This window comes from Vipera berus, assembly GCF_964194415.1.
Source record: "Vipera berus genome assembly, chromosome: 3".
Classification (NCBI taxonomy): Eukaryota; Metazoa; Chordata; class Lepidosauria; order Squamata; family Viperidae; genus Vipera; species Vipera berus.
In genome coordinates, this window is record NC_138204.1 from 207,833,091 (window position 1) to 207,859,341 (window position 26,251).

The 26,251-nt window shown below is 42.4% G+C and overlaps 1 protein-coding gene across 1 annotated transcript in view; it reads left to right on the forward strand.

Moving 5' to 3' along the window:
• The window catches only part of TG (thyroglobulin), a 140,539-nt gene that overhangs the window by 110,819 nt on the left and 3,469 nt on the right, over positions 1 to 26,251 (forward strand). Inside the window, exons 39-43 of the mRNA XM_081323300.1 lie at positions 7,442 to 7,606; positions 10,703 to 10,870; positions 14,559 to 14,740; positions 17,174 to 17,281; positions 24,035 to 24,175. Of these exons, the coding sequence (XP_081179426.1) occupies positions 7,442 to 7,606; positions 10,703 to 10,870; positions 14,559 to 14,740; positions 17,174 to 17,281; positions 24,035 to 24,175 (764 nt within the window). The remainder of the gene's footprint in view (positions 1 to 7,441; positions 7,607 to 10,702; positions 10,871 to 14,558; positions 14,741 to 17,173; positions 17,282 to 24,034; positions 24,176 to 26,251) is intronic.

The following is a 26,251-nucleotide window of genomic DNA, read 5'->3' on the forward strand; positions in this document are numbered from 1 at the left end:
ATGTGATTCATTTAACGACCGTGGTTGTGAATTGTTGCATTTGGGAGGTGTTCTTGGATTGTTCTCTAACTTTGTGTAGAAAAATGCTAGGAGCTGGAGGAAACGAAAATTAATTTGCAACATGTTACCCTGGGATTTGTGTGTTGCCCAACTGTAGGCTAAATCTGTTTGGAAGTCCCACTAACTTTGGTAGTATTTGTATCCAAAAAGGAGATTGCATCAGGATGCAGTGGGAAATTAAACTAGATTGTGCACTGGTACAACAAGGTTTAGAGACACTCTGAACAAATAGGGCTACTGTATCTTGTGGCTTCTACTATTTGCAATTGTGGTGACATGCAGACAGCAACACATACACAGTATGTATATCTGCCTTTTGTGTCCTCATCAGTGTACACTTAAGGACTTCACGCAAGATTTGTTTAACTTGTACACATTTTAACGTCATATTTTATATTTTAAATTTTATGTTGCACAGTATTTTAATTGTGATGCTTCTGACATGAATAACCAAACAAGCATTTCCAATTCCAGGGCAGGAGACTTGCACCCATTTCTGCTTTTTTCCTAAGGCAGGACCCCACAAGATGAAAAGTATTGTGTTTTTGGCATTTGAAACTGGTTGAAACTTTTTTGGGATGGGATGGAGTGACCCCCTCACCAGGTTTCAGGAACTGGGAGAATGTGGAGAATGGATCTGCCAGCTGATGCGATATTTTGCCCATGTGTGGTAGAAGTAAGGATGGGTAGAATTAAAGCAGGTTGTGGCCACCTCCGGTGCTCCAGATGGTAGAAGAACTGTATATTGAACTGAGAAGTGGATATTTTTAACTTAGGGCATCCAACATTTAAGACTCTGTACCGTAAATCTTTATCTGGTTTGTCACCTCTTCTGGAAGATCGTAAGGAAATTTCACAGTTATGCAAGTGATTAAAATGAGGGGAGTTAATATGATGGAAAAAGGGACGCGGTGGCTCAGTGGGTTAGGACGCTGAGCTTGTCGATCAGAAGGTCGGCAGTTTGGCGGGTCGAATCCCGAGTGCCGTGTAGCAGAGTGAGCGCCTGTTACTCGTCCCAGCTTCTGCCAACCTACCAGTTTGAAAGCACGTCAAAATGCAAGTAGAAAAATAGGGACCACTACGGTGGGAAGGTAACAGCGTTCCGTGCGCCTCTGGCGTCTAGTCATGCCGGCCACATGACCACGGAGACGTCCTCGGACAAGCGCTGGCTCTTCGGCTTTGAAACGGAGATGAGCACCGGCCCCTAGAGTCGGAAACGACTAGCACGCATGTGCGGGGGAACCTTTACCTTTACCTTTACCTTTAATATGATGGAAGAAACGTGACGCCAGCTAGACAGGGGAACTGCAAGTAGGATGACAGGGAAGCTGTGCCCCTTGTTCTAACTCAAACAGTTCCTTCAACATTGATTCACAAACCTGTGTCTGCAGTTGCATAACTTATAAACTCAAGGGTGCGGACAGCATGTCTACATGGAAGAGGTGAACATCAGGGCAGCATCTGATAGAACTTCCTTTTTATGGAGCAATACATTTTCAGAAATGGAAGAATGCTGTTCCGTTAGCTGTTAGGTTGGAGAAGAAGTCACAGAAGAACCTCGTCAATTTTCCCAAGGTCATAATGAGGTATCCCCCACAATCCATTCTCATTTTAAAACCCAGGTAGTCCCCAGCTTACGGCCGTTTGTTTTACTGACTGTTTGAAGTTACAACGGCAGTGAAAAAAGTGAGTTATGATCGTTTTTCAGGCTTAGAACCGTTGCAGCATCCCCGCGGTCACGCGATCAAAATGCGGACGCTTGGCATTTACTACGGTTGCACTGTCCTGGGGTCACGTGATCACCTTTTGGTGACCTTCTGACAAGCAAAATCCATGGGGAAACCAGATTGACTTAACAACTGGGTTACTAACTTAACAATTGCAGTGAATCGCTTAGCAGGTTTGGCAAGGCAAGTCGTAAAATGGGGCAGAACTCCCTTAACAAATGCCTCACTTGGCAACAGAAAGGTTGGGCTCTATTGTGGCCATACGTTGACGACTACCTGTATGAATAAGCCACTTTGGACTCTCCACATTCTGAACAAGATCTAGCCAAAAGGGTTTTGTTTTGTTTTTTAATATGAGGGATGTAGCCTGAAATATTTGGAAGAAATCAGGTTCCTTACCCTATTCTATAGAACCTATTCTATTTACTCGAGAGCAGAAATATAGTAGACCTCCAATATGAATTCAGTCTGTAGAGAATTTGGAATATTCCCCCCCCCAATGGATTTATAACAGCATAAATTAGGAGGAGGAAGGTGTTTAGAATAGAATAGAATAGATAGAATGTAGAATAGAATAGAATAGAATAGAATTACAGAATAAGAATAGAATAGAATAGAATAGAATAGAATAGAATAGAATAGAATAGAATAGAATAGAATAGAATAGAATAGAATAGAATAGAATAGAATAGAACAGAGTAGAGTAGAGTAGAGTAGAGTAGAGTAGAGTAGAGTAGAATAGAATAGAATAGAATAGAATAGAATAGAATAGAATAGAATAGAATAGAATAGAATAGAATGACAGAGTTGGAAGGGACCTTGGAAGACGTCTAGTCCAGGGGTCCCCAACCCCCAGTCCATGGACCCGTACCGGACTGCAGCATGCCAGCAACCGGGCCACACAAACAAGCAAAGCCCCATCCGTGGGATGCAGGCAGCACACAAAACCACGCACTCTCCAGTCCTTGGTACCCAAAAGGTTGGGGACCTCTGTTCTAGTCCAATTCTCCGCTCAGCCAGGACAGCCTATACCATTTTATACAAATGGTTGTCTAATTTCTTCTTAAAATCCTCCAGTGTTGGAGCAGCCACAATCTCTGGAGGCAAGTCGTTCCACTGATTAATTGTTTTAACTGTCAGAGAATTCCTCCTTAGTTCCAGGTTGCTTCTCTCTTTGGTTAGTTTCCATCCGTTGCTTCTTGTCCTGCCTTCAGGTGCTTTGGAGAATAGCTGCACTCCCTCTCCTTATGTTCAATATTTATCAAAATAACACAGGCTGGATGTAACAAAGAAACAAACACCACGTCAATTGAGCTCTCGCTAGTTTTCAAATTTCTCAGATCAAAAATCCACCTCTTCCAATTTTTTAAAAAATTAATTTAAGATAATCAGCATCTCATCATGCTTACTATACAGGTAGTCCTCACCTTATGGCCACAATTTACCCCTAAATTTATGTGGCAGAGTGAAAAATTTGACTTTTTGCCCCATTTTACAACTGTTCTTGCCCCATTTGTTAAGTGAATCACTGCCCTTGACTTTGTCTGTTGGAAGGTCGCAAAAGGGGATTGCATGACTCTGGGACTCTGCAACCGTCATAATTGTGAGTCAGTTGTCAAGCATCCAAATGTGAATCAGGTGACCACAGGGACACTGCAACGGTCATAAGTGTGAAAAATGGTCATTCAGTCCCGTTGTAACTTTGAACAGTCACTAAATGTACCGTTGTAAGTCAAGGACCACCTGTACAAACCAATAGATTTTTTTTAAAAAATGTGCATTAAGGAATTTGGATTTCAAAAGTCTGCATTCTGGGACATTTACAGTGGTGGGATTCAGCCGGTTTGCATCGCTTTGGCAGAACCGGTACCTAATTTTTTGTTGCCCAGGCCCAGAATGGACCTCCGGAAGCGGCAACCACACAGAGAACCGGTTGTTCACATATTTGAATCCCACCACTGGACACTTATACGTCAAAGTATAAAAGCAGAGTGATGTCCATCAGTACTGGGCAAGTCACATGAAGAGTTAAATACATTAGAGAAAGATGTGTAAAAAGGCCCTGTGGGTTAAGAGAACTTGTGAGCTGTGTGTAATGTTGCAAAATGTTCTGCAAACTTGCAAATGATATGCAAAAAAAAAAAAAAAACACCACCAGAGATTGCAGTGCTAACCAATTGACTCAGATGGTAAAGGGATTTTTTTGCTTATTTGTGCTGGGGAAATATTCAGATTTTTCTGCACAGACTGTTCCCAGAGTGCTTGTATCACTTGAAATAAGGCAAATGACAACCATTACAGAATAGCCTTCTTGAAGAGATTTGTGTCAGAGAAAATCTAGCCGATGAGTAGAGAAAATGTGATTTTCTCCTATAGACTAGGTAAGTGTTGAGTTACTGGTAGTCCTTGACTTACAACCACAACCATCATTTCCATTGCTAAGCCAGGTGGTTGTTAAGTGAATTGCACCCAATTTTATGACCCTTTATTTTTTCCCCCCATGGTTGTTAAGTGAATTTAACACAAATTTAGCTTCCCCCACATTGATTTTGCTGGTCGTAAACAGACTGGGAAAATTGCAAAATGATTGCATGAGATCGTTTTGCAACCATTGTAAGTACATGCTGGGTTGCCCAGTGCCCAAATTTTGATTACGTGATTGTAGGGATGCTTGGGTTGTCTTAAGTGAGAGCAGTGGTTGTAAGTCACTTTTTTTTTGTTTTAGTGCTGCTGTCAGTCCGAACAGTCAGTAAAGGAATGGTTGTAAGTCAAGGACTACCTGTAAGCAAGAAGACTCTTTGTGCTGGGAATCGGATCTGAAAAGAGCTGACTCAGCATCCTGGATAGAAATGCTGCTCTGCAATGAGTATTTGAAGAACTCATTTCTGTTCTTCTCTAAGGGAACAGAAATTGTTTGGACCGCTAAGTCTGTACATTTCCTCCTCCAGTGCAGCCATAATAATAATAATAATAATAATAATAATAATAATAATAATAATAATAATAATAATAATAATAATAATAATAATAATAATAATAATAATAATAATAATAATTGCACCTTCCTGCAATAACTCCAGCAAAGCTACAAAAAACTGCGCTACTCAGAACATCTTACGTTTTAAGGAGATACCTGGTTGATAACCTAGGATGCTGGCAGCAACCCATGTCAACCATTAATGCCAGTCAATCTGAGTGTTCAGTTGACTGAGTTTCATGTTTAATGAATAAAAGTTTAATAATAATAATAATAATAATAATAATAATAATAATAATAATAATAATAATAAACAATAATAAAAAATAAATAAAAAAGTTAGAAGGGACCTTGGAGGGCATCTAATCCAACCCCCTGCTCAGGCAGGAAACCCTATACCATTTCAGACAAATGGCTGTCCAGTCTCTTCTTAAAAACTTCCAGTGTTGCAGCATTCAAAGCTTCTGGAGGCAGGTTGTTCCACTGGTTAATTGTTCTAACTGTCAGGAAGTTTCTCCTTAGTTCTAGGTTGCTTCTCTCCTTGATTAGTCTCCATCCGTTGCGTCTCGTCGTGCCTTCTGGCGCTTTGGAGAATAGCTTGACTCCCTCTTCTTTGGGGCAGCCCCTGAGATATTGGAACACTGCTATCATGTCACCTTTTGTCCTTCTCTTCATTAAAGTAGACATACCCAATTCCAGCAACCGTTCCTTAGATGTTTTAGCCTCCAGTCCCCTAATCATCTTTGTTGCTCTTCTCTGTACTCTTTCTGCCCAAGTCTGTTTGGGCAAATCATCCTCATTATCCCAGACCACATTACTCTACACAACCTCTTTGTGTACGAACTAGACCTGGGACAAAACTGATACCCCTAGATGTCTTATTGCTCAGACTTTGACTATATGAATCAACACTCTTTGAAATGCAAGGTGTGAGACTTCCCTGGAGACCAAGCAGAGGGAGGAAGTAATTGAGAAACCAGCCAAATATTGTTAATATCTAGGACCTTGCAAATTTGCTGCTATAAAAAATAAATAAACCAGTGAGTGACTATTTTAGCACTTGGAGCCCTGCAGCAAAAAATTCTGATTTTGTTATGGGGTGAAGAGTGCTGTCTACTTTACCTTAGTGGACAGAAGACCAATACCCTGGGCACAGCTATGACGTGTTGATGCCTACTCAGGAATCAGCTCCACTAGGTTCAGTTTCAAACTTGTTTTCCAGATTTTTACTTCTCAAAATATGTTTTTCCAGAGCTGGATTTTTAAATTTAAGAGTTGTTGAGCAAATCATGTGCCAAGCAGCTTCTGAACATGCCTTTATGCCTCCAGATCGCATGTAGCAATAGCTGTGTTATGCACAATAAATATTTATGCTAGGTATCAATGAAAGTCATATTTTTTCCAAGTAAAGCCAATCACATTTTTCTGCATGAATTACCGTCAGGGTTGGTGGGAGTGGGATGGATGGAGAGCGAGTGATTTAAAAAAAAAATTAAGCATTTATCCCAAAGATGCTTTTTCACCAGGCAACTGGACAAGAAAGTCCAGTTGCTTCGTGAAAAAGCATCTTTGGGATAAGTATGAGCTGGATGACTGAGAATCTCCATAGATACTAAGCTTTTACTCATGTTTTGTGTTAGCCCTTGTTCCAAACTTTAATTTAATCATTTCTGAAACTAGGGGCTTTGCTCATTTAGCCTTGCTGTTCTGAAGCTCTTATATCTTATATTCCTTTTCCTTTCATGCAAGCAGAAGTCCCTTTGGAATTAACTAAATAGTCTTTATCTGAGACAAAAATATCCTTGTTATGAAATTTAGAAATGGGGAAGTAAAATAAGAACCAGAAGAAAAGGAAAAGCAAAGTGCAAAACAACACAAGAAGCTTCTATTGCTTTGCAAAGACCATCGTTGTGGGCAATGCAATCAAAACAACGATAAAACTCAGGACTAATCCAGGTGAAATGAGTGGCTGTTTCCAATTGTTTACCTAACTGGCTTTATTGCCAATTAAAAAAAAATGCTACCCTGAAGTACCCAAAGGATTCCACCCTTCAACCTCTTCTATCAATTTGAGAAGGGACGCGGTGGCTCAGTGGGTTAGGACGCTGAGCTTGTCGATCAGAAGGTCGGCAGTTTGGCGGGTCGAATCCCGAGTGCCGCGTAACAGAGTGAGCGCCTGTTACTCGTCCCAGCTTCTGCCAACCTAGCAGTTCGAAAGCACATAAAAATGCAAGTATAAAAATAGGGACCACTACGGTGGGAAGGTAACAGCGTTCCGTGCACCTTTGGCATCTAGTCATGCCAGCCACATGACCACGGAGACGTCCTCGGACAAGCGCTGGCTCTTCGGCTTTGAAACGGAGATGAGCACCGGCCCCTAGAGTCGGAAACGACTAGCATGCATGTGCGGGGGAACCTTTACCTTTACCTTTTATCAATATGAGGGCAAGTTACTATCTTCATGGAAATTGCTAAAATAATGCATTTATGGCATATGTGTATATTTTAATGCTTCTGGCCAGTGGTTTGAAATGAAATGATATTGTTGAATTCCATTGAGTGGTTTTCCCTCTTCCTTTCTAGGTTTTTGGTGTCCCTTAAAAGCATGCATCCAGAAAAATACACAGCCTACTTAATTCTTTTTATTCTCCCTCCCTTTTTTTTTCTCTTTTCTTAGGGAGGATCTGCTTTCTCTCCAGCAATAACACTCAGCAAAGAGAAAGCCGAAGCCCAAGCAGCTGTTTTGGCTCGTGAAGTGGGCTGCCCATCAACCAGCAGTCCTGAAGTTGCCTCGTGCCTTCGCCAGTTGCCTGCCAAAACACTTAACGACGCGCAAACCAAGGTGGGTTCGTTTCTTGATTTTTGTCGGCGCAGTTTAAACGCACGGGTGTGCAAATTTAGCAGGGCAGAAAAGGTCCACCCGGTGCCTGGGATGAACGTCTTCTCGAAAGAGAAATCTCTCTTGTCTTGGAAGGAAGTGGAACCAAAAATAAAAACCAGAGACTGTAGGAGTTGACGAATTGATTGTGAGCTGTCCGTTGCCTTAAGGCTGAGCGCAACCTCAAAGCCTGCTAGCAAACGAGAACGTGAAATGAATCTGAGGCCTGCAAGTCCTGTAGGTCCATAGACTCACCGCAAGCAAGTAATTCATACTGTGGACGAAGTCATTTCATCTGTCTCTTGGGTGTTCTCCTGGAGAAAATGAGAAAAGAGAGAGAAAATACACACACACACACACACACACACACATCGGCTTCCCGATACTCCCATGTAACACCTCTGCTCCACGAGCTGCATTGGCTTCCAGTTGCCCTCCGGGTGAGATTCAAGGTGCTGGTGATGACCTATAAAGCCCTAAATGGCTTGGGTCCGGGATATCTGAGGGAACACCTGCTGCCGGCATCAAGTTCCCTTCGTCCTGTGCGCTCCCACAAGGAGGGCCTTCTCAGGGTGCCGCCGGTAAAAGATTGCCGGTGGGCAGCACCCATGGGGAGGGCCTTCTCTGTGGGTGCCACCTGCCCTTTGGAACCAGTTACCCATAGAGCTCAGGACTGCCCCTGATTTTCGTTCGTTACACCGGGACCTGAAGACCTGGCTCTTTGAGCTTTCCAGCCAGGACTGAGAATTTTAATTTTTAACTTATTGTAATTGGGTTTTAATTAGAGTTACAGGGGTTTTATATTTTACTCAAGGATAATTTAATTATTTTAATTGTTATTAACTTTTTTGTATTGTAGTGTTATTTTTAATTGCCTTGTGAACCGCCCTGAGTCCTATGGGAGAAGGGTGGTATATAAGTTCAATAAATAAATAAATAAATAAACAAACAAACAAACAAACAAATAAATAAATAAATAAATAAATAAATAAATAAATAAATAAATACTGTACATACATACTGCTCAAAAAAAGGGAACACAAGATAAGACATCCTACTACTAAATACAGTACATTGTGTTGTTTAAGTGTTCCCTTTTTTTTTGAGCAGTATATATTGTCATTCATGCACCAATGTGCACGTGCCAAAGGGGAAGAGCTTGTGTCACTCCTCTTTATTATATGACCTTCCTTGAATCACTTTGAACAGAGGGAAGAGCACCGGATGATGGGTTTTCAGTTGTAGGAGACAGATTCTGGTTGAATGTTAGGCAAAGGTCCAAAAAAGTAAAGGAAAGAAAGGTGAAATGTACTTGTTTAAGGATAACCTACCTTCCTTCCTTCCTTCCTTCCTTCCTTCCTTCCTTCCTTCCTTCCTTCCTTCCTTCCTTCCCTAACCCTAACCCTAACCCTAACCCTAACCCTAACCCTAACCCTAACCCTAATATTTCTTGACCATGGCTGCCTGAGGAATTCTGGGAATTGAAGTCCGTACATTTTAAAGTTGCTAAGATTGAGAAACATTAGCTTAGAACCGGGGTGTCAAACTGCTGGCCCGTGGGCCAGCTGCATCATGCGGAGGCTGCACCCCCCCCGGCTCCGGCAATGAGAAAAAAAGTCATGATGCGGCACGACACGTCATGTGACGTGGCGAGTTTGACACCCGCGGTTCAGAAGATGAGAGTGCTTTTCTGACGAAGGATGGAACAACCATGATATCTCTTTAATCCTTAGGGTTGTTGTTTATTACAGAAGTTCAGGTCTGGACAATCCAATTACACAATAGTTATATAACTGAGAAAAGATCAGAAAGTTGCGAGAGACCAGAAACTTTGCCATGGTAGTAGCTGATGAGGTATTGTGGTTGTGTGCATGTGTGGGTGAGTGTGTTGTGACTCAGGGCCAGCCTGTGGGTCCGGCAGCCGGCTCAGATGTCTTGGATGACTCAGATGAGGGGGAGGAGGAGAATGTGGAAGACGAACTGGTTGATGATGGCTTGGAGGCTTCGCAGAGCCCCCAGCCGGGGCCCTCTTCTCAGCTGCGTGAGCCCGATAGTGCGGAGGATGATGACCCACAGCTGGCCCTGTTCAAGGACGCCCGACGCAGGAGGCAGTCGAGCAGGAACAAACAGAGAAAGGCTGTGGGACTCCTCGGGAGGAGGCACAGGGAGGCCACGCCCTGAACTCTAAATAAAAGGAGTGTTTGGGGAAGGGCTGGTTGCTGAAAGCAACCCTTCCGTTTGAGGATTCAAGTTCCAGTGTTTTTGTTTCTTGTTTGTGTAATAAATCTTGGCAGACGCTTTGCAGCCTCAGACGCTCTCCAGTCTCTACTGTTTGAACAGGGGTTTGCCTTATTGCAAGGCCGGTAGCAGGCTGGTTCAGAACAGAGTGTTTGAACAGCAACTGAGAACAAAGGGAAACCATTCTTTTATCAAAAACCACTTTGTGGGGGCATTGAATGGCTTATCCAGTCCTTCGGGAGAAGGGCGGTATAGAAATTCAATTAAATAAAAATAAATATATATATATATATACAAGAGTCTGATGGGCAAAGGGCTGTAGGTTCCACTGTCATTGAACTATTCTAGGCACAGCTAGACATAAACTATTATAAGCAATTGTAATGGCAATAGCGCTTAAACTTATATACCTCTTCATATTGCTCTACAGCCCTCTCTAAGCAGTTTACAGAGTCAGCCTCTTGCCCCCAGCAATCTGGGTCCTCATGTTACCCACCTCGGAAGGATGGAAGGGTGCGTCAACCTAGAGCCTGTCAGGATCGAACTCCTGGCAGTGAGCAGAGTCAGCCTGCACTACTGCATTCCAACCACTGCACCACCACAGCTCTTTTACTGTGCAAGTGTGATTTGCACAAACAATTTCCTAGTTTGTCTGCTTCTAGTCAAAGTTATTAGTAAGTTATAATGGTGTGTTCTTTCTTCTTTACTACCAGTGGCCGTTGATGCTTTCTGACCCACTTCTTCATCTGTCCTGGCATGCATAAGATTTACTTCATTCTCCTTCCGCTCCTCTGCTAACCTTTTTTGTGGTTCTTTATGTAGCTCCTAGCCATAAGTGGGCCATTCCAGTATTGGGGTCCAGTTGTCGATGGTTCCTACCTGCAGGAGCCTTTTCCAGCCGCTTTGCAACGTTCCCGACTTTCGAAGGTGGACGTACTGATTGGAAGTGCACAACAGGATGGGCTGATCAGTCGTGCAAAAGCGATTAAGGTAAGCAGAAATGCCATGCCTGAAGCTTACTGATAACAGAGTTGGAAGGGACCTTGGAGGTCTTCTAGTCCAACCCCTTGCTCTGGCAGGAAATCCTATAACAGTTCAGATAAATTGTTGTCCAATCTTGTCTTAAAAACTTCCAGTGTTCGAAGATCCACAACTCCTGAAGGCAATTCATTCCTGGCTCAGGAATTCTGGGAGTTGAAGTCCACGAGTCATAAAAGAGCCAAGGTTGCCTACCCCGGCTCTAGGGTTCAAGCAAAGCACAAATTTACCTCAAGACATCTGGCAGTTGTGAAACCTGGGCCTACGTGTCTATAATAATAGTTTTTACACTAAAATCCAGAACCTTAAAAAAAAAATCCTGAGTTAGGCCAAGAATAAGAAATAAAAAAAAGTTTTATTATTAGATGTCAACTGTGGAATGATTTGGAAAAAAGATTATTCAAACCAGGTTTTTAAGCCAATGGTCCATCCATGGGGAATTCTAGATTCCCAGTTTTTCAGGAAATTCATCTGTAGCCAATGCAGGGGCGAGAAAAATAATTTGGGACTGGGACTAGTCTTAAGGGTGGGTGGGTTTGTGTGTGTGTGTGTGTGTGTGTATGTGTCCGTGTACATGCAAAGATACATATACGTTTGTACATATATATTTCAGAAACATTTGCTTAAATGATAGGAAAAAACTTTGAAATAGTTTTGGCTGGAGAGCTGAAACTTTTTTCGGTCCTGGCTGGATTTCTCAATGATTCGTGCACCAGGTGCCATTCCTAGAGAGACTGACCTGAGTTTCTGTATTAAATCAGGATCTTTTCAGCCTCCAGACATCCTCGATTCTGAGCACCTGTAGTATAGTAGTGGTCTTACATGTGTAAAACCATCGCTGTATTGCTTTCATGTCTAAGGCGGGATCAGAACTTATCGTCTCCTGGTGATTGGCCCCAAGTTACCCAGCTAGCTTTCACGTCTAAGGCGGGATAAGAACTTATCGTCTTCTGGTGATTGGCCCCAAGTTACCCAGCTAGCTTTCACATCTAAGGCGGGACCAGAACTCACTGTCTCCTGGTGATTGGCTACAAGTTGCCCAGCTAGCTTTCACATCTAAGGCAGGACTAGAACTCATCGTCTCCTGATGATTGGCCCCAAGTTACCCAGCTAGCTTTCACATCTAAGGCAGGACCAGAACTCATCGTCTCCTGATGATTGGCCCCAAGTTACCCAGCTAGCTTTCACATCTAAGGCAGGACCGGAACTCACTGTCTCTTGGTGATTGGCCCCAAGTTACCCAGCTAGCTTTCACGTCTAAGGCGGGATCGGAACTCACTGTCTCCTGGTGATTGGCTACAAGTTACCCAGCTAGCTTTCACATCTAAGGCGGGACTAGAACTCACCATCTCTTGGTGATTGGCTACAAGTTACCCAGCTAGCTTTCACATCTAAGGCAGGACTAGAACTCATCGTCTCCTGATGATTGGCCCCAAGTTACCCAGCTAGCTTTCACATCTAAGGCAGGACCAGAACTCACTGTCTCTTGGTGATTGGCCCCAAGTTACCCAGCTAGCTTTCACGTCTAAGGCGGGACCGGAACTCACTGTCTCCTGGTGATTGGCTACAAGTTACCCAGCTAGCTTTCACATCTAAGGCAGGACCAGAACTCACCGTCTCCTGATGATTGGCCCCAAGTTACCCAGCTAGCTTTCACATCTAAGGCGGGACTAGAACTCACCGTCTCTTGGTGATTGGCTACAAGTTACCCAGCTAGCTTTCACGTCTAAGGCGGGACTAGAACTCACCATCTCTTGGTGATTGGCTACAAGTTACCCAGCTAGCTTTCACATCTAAGGCAGGACTAGAACTCATCGTCTCCTGATGATTGGCCCCAAGTTACCCAGCTAGCTTTCACATCTAAGGCAGGACCAGAACTCACTGTCTCTTGGTGATTGGCCCCAAGTTACCCAGCTAGCTTTCACGTCTAAGGCGGGACCGGAACTCACTGTCTCCTGGTGATTGGCTACAAGTTACCCAGCTAGCTTTCACATCTAAGGCAGGACCAGAACTCACCGTCTCCTGATGATTGGCCCCAAGTTACCCAGCTAGCTTTCACATCTAAGGCAGGACCAGAACTCACTGTCTCTTGGTGATTGGCCCCAAGTTACCCAGCTAGCTTTCACGTCTAAGGCGGGATCGGAACTCACTGTCTCCTGGTGATTGGCTACAAGTTACCCAGCTAGCTTTCACATCTAAGGCAGGACCAGAACTCACCGTCTCCTGATGATTGGCCCCAAGTTACCCAGCTAGCTTTCACATCTAAGGCGGGACTAGAACTCACCGTCTCTTGGTGATTGGCTACAAGTTACCCAGCTAGCTTTCACGTCTAAGGCGGGACCGGAACTCACTGTCTCCTGGTGATTGGCTACAAGTTACCCAGCTAGCTTTCACATCTAAGGCAGGACTAGAACTCATCGTCTCCTGATGATTGGCCCCAAGTTACCCAGCTAGCTTTCACGTCTAAGGCGGGACCAGAACTCATTGTGTCTTGGTTTCTAGGCCAGCACCTTAACCACTATACCAAACTAATTCAATCATCAATTAATTAATCAACCAAGACTCCTGCCAAACGCCTGCTGTGGTGTGTGGAGAATTATAGTTGCATTTCATCAAAAGTCAAACTAGCAAAGTTGCTTCCTGGTACTCACCTACGATCTTCAGGATGTTCTTCTCAGACTTCCCATTATCCCGAAGGGTTGCACTGAGCAATTGTAGAAACAACTCTTGTAGCCCTTGACCACATTTATCATGCATTCTTTAACCCCTACTTCCTCCTTTTCAAATGGCTAACGGACATATAGATAGTTCTCAACTTACAACCACAATTAGGAACAGAATTTCCATTGGTAAGCAAGGTTGTTGATACGTGAGTCACGCCCAATTTTACAACTTTTGCCACAGTTGTTAAGTGTGTCCCTGCAGTTGTTAAATGAATTTCACAGTCTTTAAACGAATCCAGCTTCTCCCATTATCTTTGCTTATCAGAAGATGGATGGGAAGGTTGGAAATGGCAATCAGATGACTCTGGGATAGTGTCAAGTTGCCAAGTGCCTGGGTTTTGTTCATGTGACTCGGGGGAGGCTGCGATTGTCATAAGCGTGAGGACCAACCATGAGCCACTTTTTTCACTGCAGTTGTAACTTTGAGCAGCTGCTAAATCAATGGTCGTAAATCAAGGACTGCCTGCAGTTGTCCATGGTTTTCCCAGTTACAGTTATCAGAAAGATTTACAATGGATAAAAGGACAGGGAGCAAAGTAAGACAGAACTGGAGGTGCCGTTGTGCACCAATGATGAACATGCAATTGCTTAAATCAGGTGTCTTCAAACTTGGCAACTTTAAGACTTGTGGACTTCAACTCCCAGAATTCCTCAGCCAGCCTGGCTGAGGAATTCTGGGAGTTGAAGTCCACAAGTCTTAAAGTTGCCAAGTTAATACTACTACTACTACTACTACTACTACTACTACTACTACTACTACTACTAATAATAATAATAATAATAATAATAATAATAATAATAATAATAATAATAATAATAATAAGTTTGAAGACCCCTGGCTTAAATGTATACATTTTTGTCGGAATGTAAGCAGCCATTTCTGAATTCTTCTGCATGCTCTTTTCCTCTCTTATTAGCGTTTTGAGGAAAGTCAAGGCCGAACCAATAGCAAAACCGCTTTTTATCAGGCCCTCCAGAACTCTTTGGGTGGTGAAGAATCCAACCTTCTCATGCAGGATGCAGCTACGTGGTTTTATTCCCTGGAACACTCATCTACTGAGTATGCTTCCTTCTCCAGGGCATTAGAAAATGCCACTCGGTAAGTTTCTCCATTTTTCTGTTGAAGGTCGGAGAGAAATCATGGAAGGATGGCATGGAAAATAAAAATAAGGGCAGGGCAAGCAAAAGATGATTTCTTAGAACAAGCCATTACTCTGTAGAAGCAAGATATATTATTAACAAGGGCTCAGTAAGGGGTTATGGTGCTTCATTATTCTGGCTAGCAATTGCGACCTCTAGTCGAGGATATAATCCCCATATCTTTAGTGTACTGGTTAAGATGCTGGCTTAGAAATCAGGAGACGGTAAGTTCTAGTTGCACCTTAGGCATGAAAGTTGACTTTGAGCCAATCACCGGGGGTCTGTGAGTTCTAGTCCTGCCTTAGGTATGGGACTGGCTTAGAAACTAGGAAGTGGTGAATTCTAGTCCCACTTTAGGCCCTGAAAGTTGGCTGGATGATTTTGGGCCAATTATCAGACTATGAGTTCTAGTCTCACTTTAGGCGTGAAAACCAGCCAGGTGACTTTGGGCCGATTGCCAGGAGACTGTGAGTTCTAGTCCCACCTTAGGCATGAAAGTTGGCTGGGTGACTCTGTGTCAGTCACTGTATCTCAATCCCACCCACCTTCACAGAGTAGCTGTTGTGTAAAAACAGAAGGGGGAAGGAATATTATGTATGTTCATCCCCTTGAGTTAATCTATGAAATACTAATGACAGGTTAAAATCTAATCAATCAATCAATCAATCAATAAAAATAAATAAAGTCAATTCTTTCACCGTTAATCCATGTTCTGGGACTGTGTGGCTGAAAGTGGGTTGAAAGTACTCAAAATGATTTCCTTCTAAGTATCTTAATATCAAATCGAATCTCCAGTAGTTTTTTTTTAAAAAAAATCACAATAAATGTGCTTTTTCTGCTGTAGAAAAACACCAGCTCCCCCCCATCCAAGGTGCACGTACTATACTTCCCAATGCTTTGACACATTTGTTTATCAAAATCGTGGCTTTGCATGCATGAATGTCAGGATAAACATAGGCTTCACAGAACATTGTGGACAAGATGCTAACTTTGATGCCCCCTGCAGAGATGTACATAGGCAGAAGAGGGAAGAAGTCAAAACCCCAACCCTTGGATAAATATATCAAGTTGAGTTCAGTTTTAAATTACGGGCTGCGGACCTTCCAACACATTCAAGAAAGACATTTTGAGCAGTCGAGCCGCCGTAACCTCAAATACAGTCTCTTGCAGCTGAAGAGCATTGCTTTTGTTTTCTTTGGCTCCTCATATGTCATTTCTTCGAGTTTTAAATTTGGCAACTTTACCACACTGGACTTGAAATAGGAAACCAACTTCCATACGAGCCTCAAGATTTCAGTTCTTGTTCATTCTTTGTGATGAATTTTTTCTTTTAATCAGAGAAGGAGTAAGATACCACCGCCTGTGTTATTTTAGGATTCCCCTTCGCCCATTCCAATAATTCAATTATTTCATTTTATTTATTTGTATGCCGCCTTTGTTGCTTTTAACCAAACTCCTGTCCCACTTCCAGCAGATGGGCATTAGCAACAAACTATATTTAAACACAGCGTTCAGTTTGCTGAAGGCCAAAAGGTGACTGAAACTGGAATTATAAGCAATCAGCTGCATGCTTAAAAGAGGGCTGAAACTTGGAAAAGGGAAAAGTTTACAAATTATTTGGATGTATTCTTTTATGCTGAATTCTCCACGGAACATCTACAACCCAAATGGCTGCACCAGGCCTTTTTTAAAAAAACAAAACGTTTTTTCAGTATAAGAAAATGATAAAAAATGAAGGAAAAAAGAAGAAGAAAATTGAAAAAAAAATAGTCCTGTTTTTCCACTCATGATCAGTCCTTGCACTTATGACCACATCACCGCCTCCATGGCCAATGATTGCAGTTCAGATGCTAGGAAACTGGTTCACATTTATGGCCCGTTGTAGTGTCCTGTGGTCATGTATGCACTCTCCTGATTGCAGTTTGCAAGGGTTCAGCAAAAAAAAAAACACCCATTCAGAAGAATGGTTTCACACTTAAGAACTTCAGCATTCACTTAATGACCATTGTAAAAATGGTTCTCAAATTGGGTCCAGCTTGACTTATGACCACACTTGTCTTACAATAGAAATTTCACTCTCAGTTGTGTGCGTAAATTGAGGCCCTCTTGTATTAATCTTAAGTCACGCATCCAAACTGTAATTTCCATTTTGGAAACCTATAATATTTGACTCAGGGGCTTCTATGCTTCCCCCCCCCCCCCCAGCTTCTCTTGGTTACTCTACCACCTTTACTAATAGAGAATGTTGGAGAACTTGACAATTTTTGTTTTTGGTTAATCCTGTGTGTGTGGCTATGGAGTTACAGCATAAAGGCAGAGACTTCAGATTTATTTATGATAAAAGGCTAATTGTTTCCAGATTGTAAAGATGCTTTTTTTTTACTGTTTTTAGAGATCACTTTATCATTTGCCCAACCATAGATATGGCGAAGGAATGGGCTAACAACAAGAGAGGAAATATTTTCATGTACCATGTGCCAGACAGCAGTTCCTTGAGCAGGTAAGGATAATCTTTTGACCTATCTTACTTGTAAAATCATGTAGATAAGAGTAAAAGTGTTCTTTGGATCATTCCTTATGCTCACGATGATTAGGGGACTGGAGGCTAAAACATAAAGAACGGTTGCTGGAATTGGGTATGTCTAGTTTAATGAACAGAAGGATGAGGGGTGACATGATAGCAGTGTTCCAATATCTCAGGGGCTGCCACAGAATAGAGGGAGTCAAGCTATTCTCCAAAGCACCGGAGGGCAGGACAAGAAGCAACGGATGGAAACTAATCAAGGAGAGAAGCAACCTAGAACTAAGGAGAAATTTCCTGACAGTGGAAGGACTTGCCTCCAAAAGTTGTGGATGCTCCAACATTGGAAATTTTTAAGAAAACATTGGACAACTATTTGTCTGAAATGATATACGGTTTCCTGCCTGAGCAGATGGTTGGACTAGAAGACCTCCAAGGTCTTCTCCAAATTTGTTACTCCGTTATTCTCATAACTAAAGTTTAAGATACTTCTTATGCAATTCTTGAGTGAGTTACCTGGTCGAATCCTTTTCTGGACTTTTGAGGCAGGACACAGATGTAGAAATAGAGGTGGAGCGGGCGGTAGAAAGTATTAGCTTTTCAGAAAGAGGTTAAAAGAACAAGGTCAAGAAAGAAAGAACAATGGAGCTTCAGCTTCTAGTTTCTATATAAGAGAAGAACACCAGACTAAAACCAGTAAAAGAGAGTAAGAATACTTGAGCTGAAAGCATGTCTGTTTTCACTTTTTATTCTGTCTTGCATGCAAAGCATCAAAACCACTTTTTCTGCATTCTACTTCCTCTTATAGGGGACGATAGTTTGCTTCCATTGGTTCTAACTATTGGAAAGTGTGTCCACCATGTTTGCAGAGTTTTCAGAAAAGATTGTTTTTTCTATCACCAGCTACATTTTAGCTAGAACAGGGGTGTCCGACCTTGGCAACTTCAAGACTTGTGGACTTCAACTCCCAGAATTCCCCAGCCAGCCATGATGGTTGGCTGGCTAACTGGGGGAATTCTGGGAGTTGAAGTCCACAGGTTTTCAAGTGGCCACGCTTGGATACCCCTAAGCTAAAATGAAGAAGGTTAGCTTGTTACCTTTCGTAGATGTCCTTTCAGATATTCCTTGATATGTTCAGTGTCTTTGACAGATGTTTCCATTTAGTCTTGAACAGTGTGCATTAGCACATTCACGGTTGTTAAGTGAATCCTATTGACTTTACTTGTCAGAAAATCTAAAAAAGTGATCATGTCACCCTGGGACACTGCAACCGTCATAAATATGAGTCAGTTGCCAAGTGTCTGACTTTTGATCACGTGACCACGGGGATGCAGCAACAATTAAGCAATAAACCAGGATTTACTATTCACCAGTGAACTTTCATGGCTGAACAATGGTCCGAAGTCACTTTTTAAAGTGCTGTTGTAACTTCAAATGGTCACTAAATGATCTGTTGTAAGTCGAGGATTATCTGCATTATCAAAATAAATCACCACTGCCTTCTTTTGAGATGTTTTTTTGACTTTCCTGTCTAGCCAGTCTCCACATTTACATTACTAAAGCTGAGCTGCAATTGAATTAATTAACTTGTTCTCTGTGGACCATCAGCCTTGCGGCAGTAAGAACTTAATCTAAGCATTTCTGTCTCCATAATTTCTTGACTTCAGTTCCTAGCCAATGGTCATTAGGAAAGCTGTACAAACCCCCCAGAATTCCTTTATTTTCATAAGAGGTTTTGGACTGAGTGAGAGACTACAATCTGGAGTAAGGAAATAAAAACTGAAACATCTCCAGCATAGTTTAAATATCAATTTGGGAATAGGTGTACAATGTTTACTGAGTGACATCTGTGCTAATTTTGCAAGAAATGTGAAAAAATAGGGCTTGTAAGCGTTTCTTGGTGAGCAAATGGAAACCCCACTGCAGGCAGTTAACTTCCTTTTGAATTTGGCACAACGTCTGATTTAGTCAAATTTCTGTTTACACTGAACCTTTTAAACTTCTGTTTGATATGGTCGTTGGTTAATTTTTGTACAAACACAAATATTGACTTATGTCTTGTCCAAACATTCTTTTGAAATGATTTAAGTCTCCAATTAAGAATTCTGAGATGCCGTTCACTCATTCTTTGTCCAGTGATTTGAAGTGATTTGAATTATCGTGTTGGTTTTACCGAGATAATTTTAATATTTGTAAATATATTATGACAGTGTGAAAATTCCTAAGGAAGTAGCAAAGAATGGCAAAATAGTGTACCCAGTGTTGTGTCATGGTTCAGCAGAAGATAAAGTGGTAAAGCAAATTTATCTGGAATATGACTAACAACCCTTTATTTAGCAACTGTTCAAAGTCACAATAGTACTGAAAAAAGTGATTTAGGACTGGTTCTCTCACACTTACGACCATCACAGTATCCCTGTGGCCACATTATCAAAATGTGGACTCTTGGCAACCAGCATTCAGACAGTTACAGCATCTCTGGGTCACATGATCTCCATTTATGACCTTCCCAGATGGTTTCCAACCAGCAAAATCAATGAGGGAAACTGGATTCGTTTTACAACTATGTGATTCCCTTAACAACCGCAGTGATTTGCTCAACAACTGTGGAAAAACAGGTCGTAAAGTTGGGCACTGTCACCTGGTGATCTGCTTAACAACTGGCATGACTTACGACCATAATTCCAAGTCATAAGTCGAGGACTACTTGTAACAACAGTCTCTTACTGACTAAATAAATAAAATAAATTGTGCTAGGCCTCTTCCACTTTCTCCTGAAAACTGCTTTTTCTCCTGCATACTCTTTTTTTTTAAAAAAAAGAGAGAGAGAAGAAAAACAATTTGGGGGGTGATGGGCTTTGAATGGAATTCTTCCCGTTTTCTCTGGAAGCATTTTATTTTTATTTTTTATTTTAGACATTTATTCTAAGAATTTTCTTATCTTTTTATATGTTTGTACTTTATTAATTTGGCTCAGAGATGTCCACATGGTGTGGTCCTAAGAGTGAAGATGGTGGTGTAGTTGAATCTCTTCTATCTTTTTATATAAATGGCAATAAGCATAAAAGCATAAAAATTGGTGGAGCAGTGGGCTAATGCCTCCTTAAGTAACACCAGCTGCCTGCAATTAGTGCAGGTTCGCATCCCACCAGGCTCAAGGTTGACTCAGCCTTCCATCCTTCCGAGGTAGGTAAAATGAGGACCCAGATTGTTGGGGGCAATAAGCTGACTTTGTAATAATGCCGCTTGGGGTGTGTGTGAAAGCCCTAATAAGCAGGCATATACATAGAACGAAGGCTACTGCTAAGCTTGTAAGCCGCCCTGAGTCTTCGGAGAAGGGCGGGATATAAATGGAATTAAAATTAAAAAAATAAAAAAATAAAAATGGATGGAGCTTTGTTCATTCCATTGTGGACGCCATCTTGATTTTTTGACCATAGCCGGTGGACATTTCTGATTCAAGGGCTGCTTAACTTTCTAGCATAGCTTCTAGGTCTAGGATTAAAGCCACTTCGGCCATTCATATATCATTTTAGCTCAGCACATCTACCATCTTGAAAACATTTTCAGGGAATTAGCCAAAAGAGATGAGGTCTCTACCAGATCCCCACTTCTATTTTTGGTACATTTCTAGTAATTCCTGAATTAGACATGAATTATAGCAGCTTCTTGGTTTTTGTTTCTGCAGAAAATTAAACAGCCCTCCTTGAGGCATGCATGGACAGGCACGTGCACAAACACACACACACACACACATACAAATGGTTGTAAATCAAAACTTCGGGTTTGCTGCTTTTGAGGTGTGAGATCATTTACCTCCAACTCTATTACTTCCCAATGTATTTTCTTTCTTTTTTCAATAGCTAAAACTAAACTATTTGCAAGGGCAGCTAAGTGGGCAAAAGATGAATGCCTTCTAATGAGATCATTTAGTGTCAAACAATGAGGTGTGGAAATGTGGTGTGGAAAAAAGAGGAAAGTTTATGGGTTACATAAGCATGATGCATTCACTAAAAATTCTTTTTTTTTTTGACATCTGAATGCCAACTCGCAGGGTAAAATAAAGTTTTAAGATTCGTGGTCTGTAAGAGATTAAAAAGTATACCATGAATTTTGTTAAGAGTTCCAGATGTTCAGCCGTGAAAGTTCACTATGGTGAACAGTAAATCCTAGTTTATTGCTTATTGAAACATCGAAACCAAATCATGATGATCTGCTCATTTAGCATCACATCATCACCCCCAATATCTGTTGGTTCATCTCCGGAAAAATAATTGTGTTAGTTTGATTTAGAGACTTGTAGGGTTTTTTTAAGATTAACAAATATATTAACAAATATATCATAGTATGCGATAGATGTGTTTTTGCATTGTCCATTACCTGTGTTTATTATAGCATAAGATGCCAGAAATAGGATGTAGAAATTATAGAACATGAGAATAAAGGAATTGAAAAGACCTTGCAGGTCTTCTAGTCCATCCCCATCCTCAAGCAAGAGACGCTATACCACTGCACACAATAAATGTCCAGTCTCTTCTTAAAAACCTCCAGTGATGGAGCACCCACAACTTCTGGAGGCAAGCCGTTCCACTGATTGATTGTTCTCATTGTCAGGAAGTTTCTTGTTCTGTACCAGCTTGCTACCGGCCCTGCAGAAAAGGCAGGGACAACCCCTTTACAAATGGCAAGAGGCTGGAATTACGCCTGCCAAATTTATAGCTACAAAAACAAACAAGACACGAACCAAGAAACAGGAGCTTTAAGAAACACGAACTATCCAAGCGGTTGCCTTCAGCAAACCAGCCCTCCCCACACATTCCCCTTATATAGAGTTCAGGGCGTGGCTTCTCTCTGCCTCCTTCCGAGAAGCCCCATTGCCTTCCTCTGTTTACTCCTAATTGACTGCCTCCTGTGTCGGGCGTCCTTGAACAGGGCCAGCTGTGGGTCATCTTCATCCACGCTGTCAGGCTCACACAGCTGGGTCTCCGTGGTGACCAAGTGGGAGGGGCCTGGCTGAGGGCTCTCATCAGCAAGATCTTCAACCCCCCTCAGCAAGGTCTTCAACAGCCCCCTCCTCCTCCTCTGAGTCGTCCGACCCAACTGCCGAACCCACAGGCTGACCCTGAATCACAACATTTCTCCTCAGTTCTAGGTTGGATGTTTCTTCAATGATCTTCCATCCTTACTTCTTGTCCTGCCTTCAGGTCCTTTGGAGAATAGGTTGACACCTTCTTCTATGTTACAGCTCCTCAAATATTGGAACACTGCAAACATGTCATGCCTTCTTAAACTAGACACACTCAGTTTCTGCAAACTGCATCATACGTTTTCACCTCCAGACCCCTAACCATCTTTGTTGCTCTTCTCTGCATTCTTTGTAGAATCTCATCGTCTTTCTTGTATCTTGGTGAACAAATTTTAGGCAAAACCTGGCTCAAGAACAGTACCTGTGAGAGGGACCTTCGAGTCCTAGTGAACGATCACTTAAACATGAGCCAGTAGTGTGTGGCAGCAGCCAAAAAGGCTAATACAATCTTGGGTTGTGTAAACAGAGGCATAGAATCAAAACCACGTGACGTATCAGTATCGCTTTATAAAGCCTTAGTAAGGCCACACCTGGAGTACTGCATCCAGTTTTGGCCACCACATTACAAAAAAAAGATGTTGACACGTTGGAAAAAGTGTGGAGAAGAGCAACTAAGATGATTTAAGGAACTAGAGACAAAAACATAAGAAGAATGGTTGCAGAAATTGGGTATGGCCAGTCTAGAGAAAAGAAGGATTAGGGGGTGACATGATAGCAGTATTACAATATTTGAGGGGCTGCCACAAAGAAGAGGGGGTCAACTTATTTTTCAAAGCACCAGAAGGCAAGAAACAATGGATGGAAAGTAATCAAGGAGAGAAGCAATCTGGAATTAAAGAGAAACTTCCTAACAATGAGGACAATTAATCAGTGGAACAGCTTGCCTTCAGAAGTTGTAGGTATTGTAGGTAGTTGTAGGTGCTGGAGGTTTTAAGAAGAGACCGGACAGCCACCTGTCTGAAATGGTATAGGGTCTACTGTTTGAGCAGGGGGCTGGACTAGAAGACCTCGAAGCTCTAGACGCAGTATACCAAAGTAAGAGCAGAAGGAAATATATCGAACTAATGCTCAATTTTGCCATAAAGGTAAAGGTAAAGGTTCCCCCGCACATGCGTGCTAGTCGTTTCCGACTCTAGTGGCAGGTGCTCATCTCCGTTTCAAAGCCAAAGAGCCGGCGCTTGTCCGAGGACGTCTCCGTGGTCATGTGGCCGGCATGACTAGACGCCAAAGGCGCACGGAACGCTGTTATCTTCCCACCGTAGTGGTCCCTATTTTTCTACTTGCATTTTTACGTGCTTTCGAACTGCTAGGTTGGCAGAAGCTGGGACAGAGTAACAGGCGCTCACTCTGCTACGCATCACTCGGGATTCGACCCGCCAAACTTCTGACCTTCTGATCGACAAGCTCAGCGTCCTAACCCACTGAGCCACCGCGTCCCTTTTTAATTTTGCCATAAATTACCCTAATATTTAAAGATATGCAAGACCTATATTTTACGAGGGATGAGCACTCAAAGGAATCTTATAAACTCTTATAAAGGTGCAATATATCTCTGCCTATAATAACCAAAGTGTTGCAAGCTGTAAGTTGAGGACTACCTGTACAATCATAGTGTATTTGCTCAGTCTTTTGCTTTCTGTTTTCAGCTCAAGTCTGGAATATATGCCTGATGTTCAGCTTGCATTTGGCCTGCCCTTTTATGCTCAGTACAAAAACCAATATACGCTGGAAGAGAAGACTCTCTCCTTAGCCGTTATGCAGTACCTGTCCAACTTCATAAAATCCGGGTAGGTGCTGAGAGTTTTATGGGTTTCAATCTCAGAGAATTGAAGGATGAACTTTCGATGGTTAACAAAGAGTTTGAACTCTGCTTTGGAACGCAGCTCTATTGGCCCGCGCAGGTATTCCTCAAGTTAAGACCCCATTGTGATTACGATCATAAAGTCATGGTGACTGTAAAACAGATCAACACAGGACCCTTCTTGTGATGCTTGTTAAGCGAACATGGTGGTTGTAAAGCAAAGGCCGCAGTTATTATGCAAGCACCACAGTTGCTAAATGAACCCATTGAACACTATGGGGTGGTTTTTGCCGAAAACAAGAAGTAAACATTGGCTTCTGTCTTAGTACTATTTTCACGTTAGCTGGAACTAAAACGTCATGAGCAAAATATCGATGAGGGCAACTGACGGTGGCTTTTCCTGTGGTTCAGCTAACGTTATATAACTTGGCTGTGCGTGATTTAGATCATGCTGATACAATCAGGAATCTCTCTTGAGATTCTCTCTATATTCTTGTAATTTGGGAGTCTTGGGCCTTGAAACATCAAAGTCATGACCATCAACATTGTCACGAGAAGTAGCTGTATCCGTTTGTGTTCTCCAACTGGAAAAAGAACATCATGATGACCCAACTGGAGGCATTACTGCAAGGATGGGAAAAGGATAGTAAAGTCTCACTGCCAGCCAGAAGAGCATAGACATTTATTTATTTTATCATATTAAAATTCATGTGGTCTCATGTTCTACTAAAGCCAATGAGCTGGCCTTGGAAACTCATTCATGTCGTCATCCTCCTCCTCCTCTTTCTTCTCCTCTTCCTCTTTTGACACTTCAGATGTCAAGGGAGATACAAACTTTTATATACTTCTAACAGCCTCAACCATTGTTATCTGAGCTGCTGTAGCGTGTCTTTGATGTTGTCTTTCTACCTTCTTCTGGGTCTGGGCCTCTCAAAGTCCAAACCCATGTCCACATCATGAGAGGTGGTAACAGGACAAAGTAAAGGATTGCTAGGATTGGGCAAAGTATGGCATGGCCTTGTGCCACAGAAAAATGCCTTGGGTGTTGTGACTCAGGGCCAGCCTGTGGGTCCGGCAGCCGTCTCAGATGTCTCGGATGACTCAGATGAGGGGGAGGAGGAGTGTGTGGAAGACGAACCGGCTGATGATGGTTTGGAGGCTTTGCAGAGCCCCCAGCCGGGGCCCTCTTCTCAGCTGCGTGAGCCCGATAGTGCGGAGGATGATGACCCACAGCTGGCCCTGTTCAAGGACGCCTGACGCAGGAGGCAGTCGAGCAGGACCAAACAGAGAAAGGCTGTGGGACTCCTCGGGAGGAGGCACAGGGAGGCCACGCCCTGATCTCTAAATAAAAGGAGTGTTTGGGGAAGGGCTGGTTGCTGAAAGCAACCCTTCCGTTTGAGGATTCAAGTTCCAGTGTTTTTGTTTCTTGTTCTGTTATTTGAGTAATAAATCTTGGCAGACGCTTTCCAGCCTTAGACGCTCTCCAGTCTCTACTGTTTGAACAGGGGTTTGCCTTATTGCAAGGCCGGTAGCAGGCTGGTTCAGAACATTGGGTGAGGCTCTGGTGAAGATGAAACTGGCCCAACAAGCCCCCAATGGATAATATATAGCTACACAGATCCAAATGACTTCTTCTTTCTTAAACCTTTAAAACATGTTGCTACCCCGTTATAAGAATTCCTTGAAGATCACCACCTCAGAATACCTGGAGGTCACTGGGTTGCTGAAATAAGACATGAATGCTAAGGAATTTATCCTACGATGGACCCAGAGTGCAATTCTTCTTGAATTAGAATGGGTTTAATTCATTTTTCTTTCCTTGTAATTATGGGAATGGCTGGTCTCATATTTGAGCATTGAATTTCCTCATGCCCTAAACGAGAATTGTAACCATAACCAAGGCCAACTGACAGTACAGATAGTTCTCGACTTATGATTGGTCACTTAGCAACTGGTCAAAGATATGATGGACTTCCTGGGGTACTCACAGTGTCCTGACTGCTGTTCCCACCATCATCACCATGACTGCACTTTGGGTGCTTGGCAACCAAACTGCAACTAC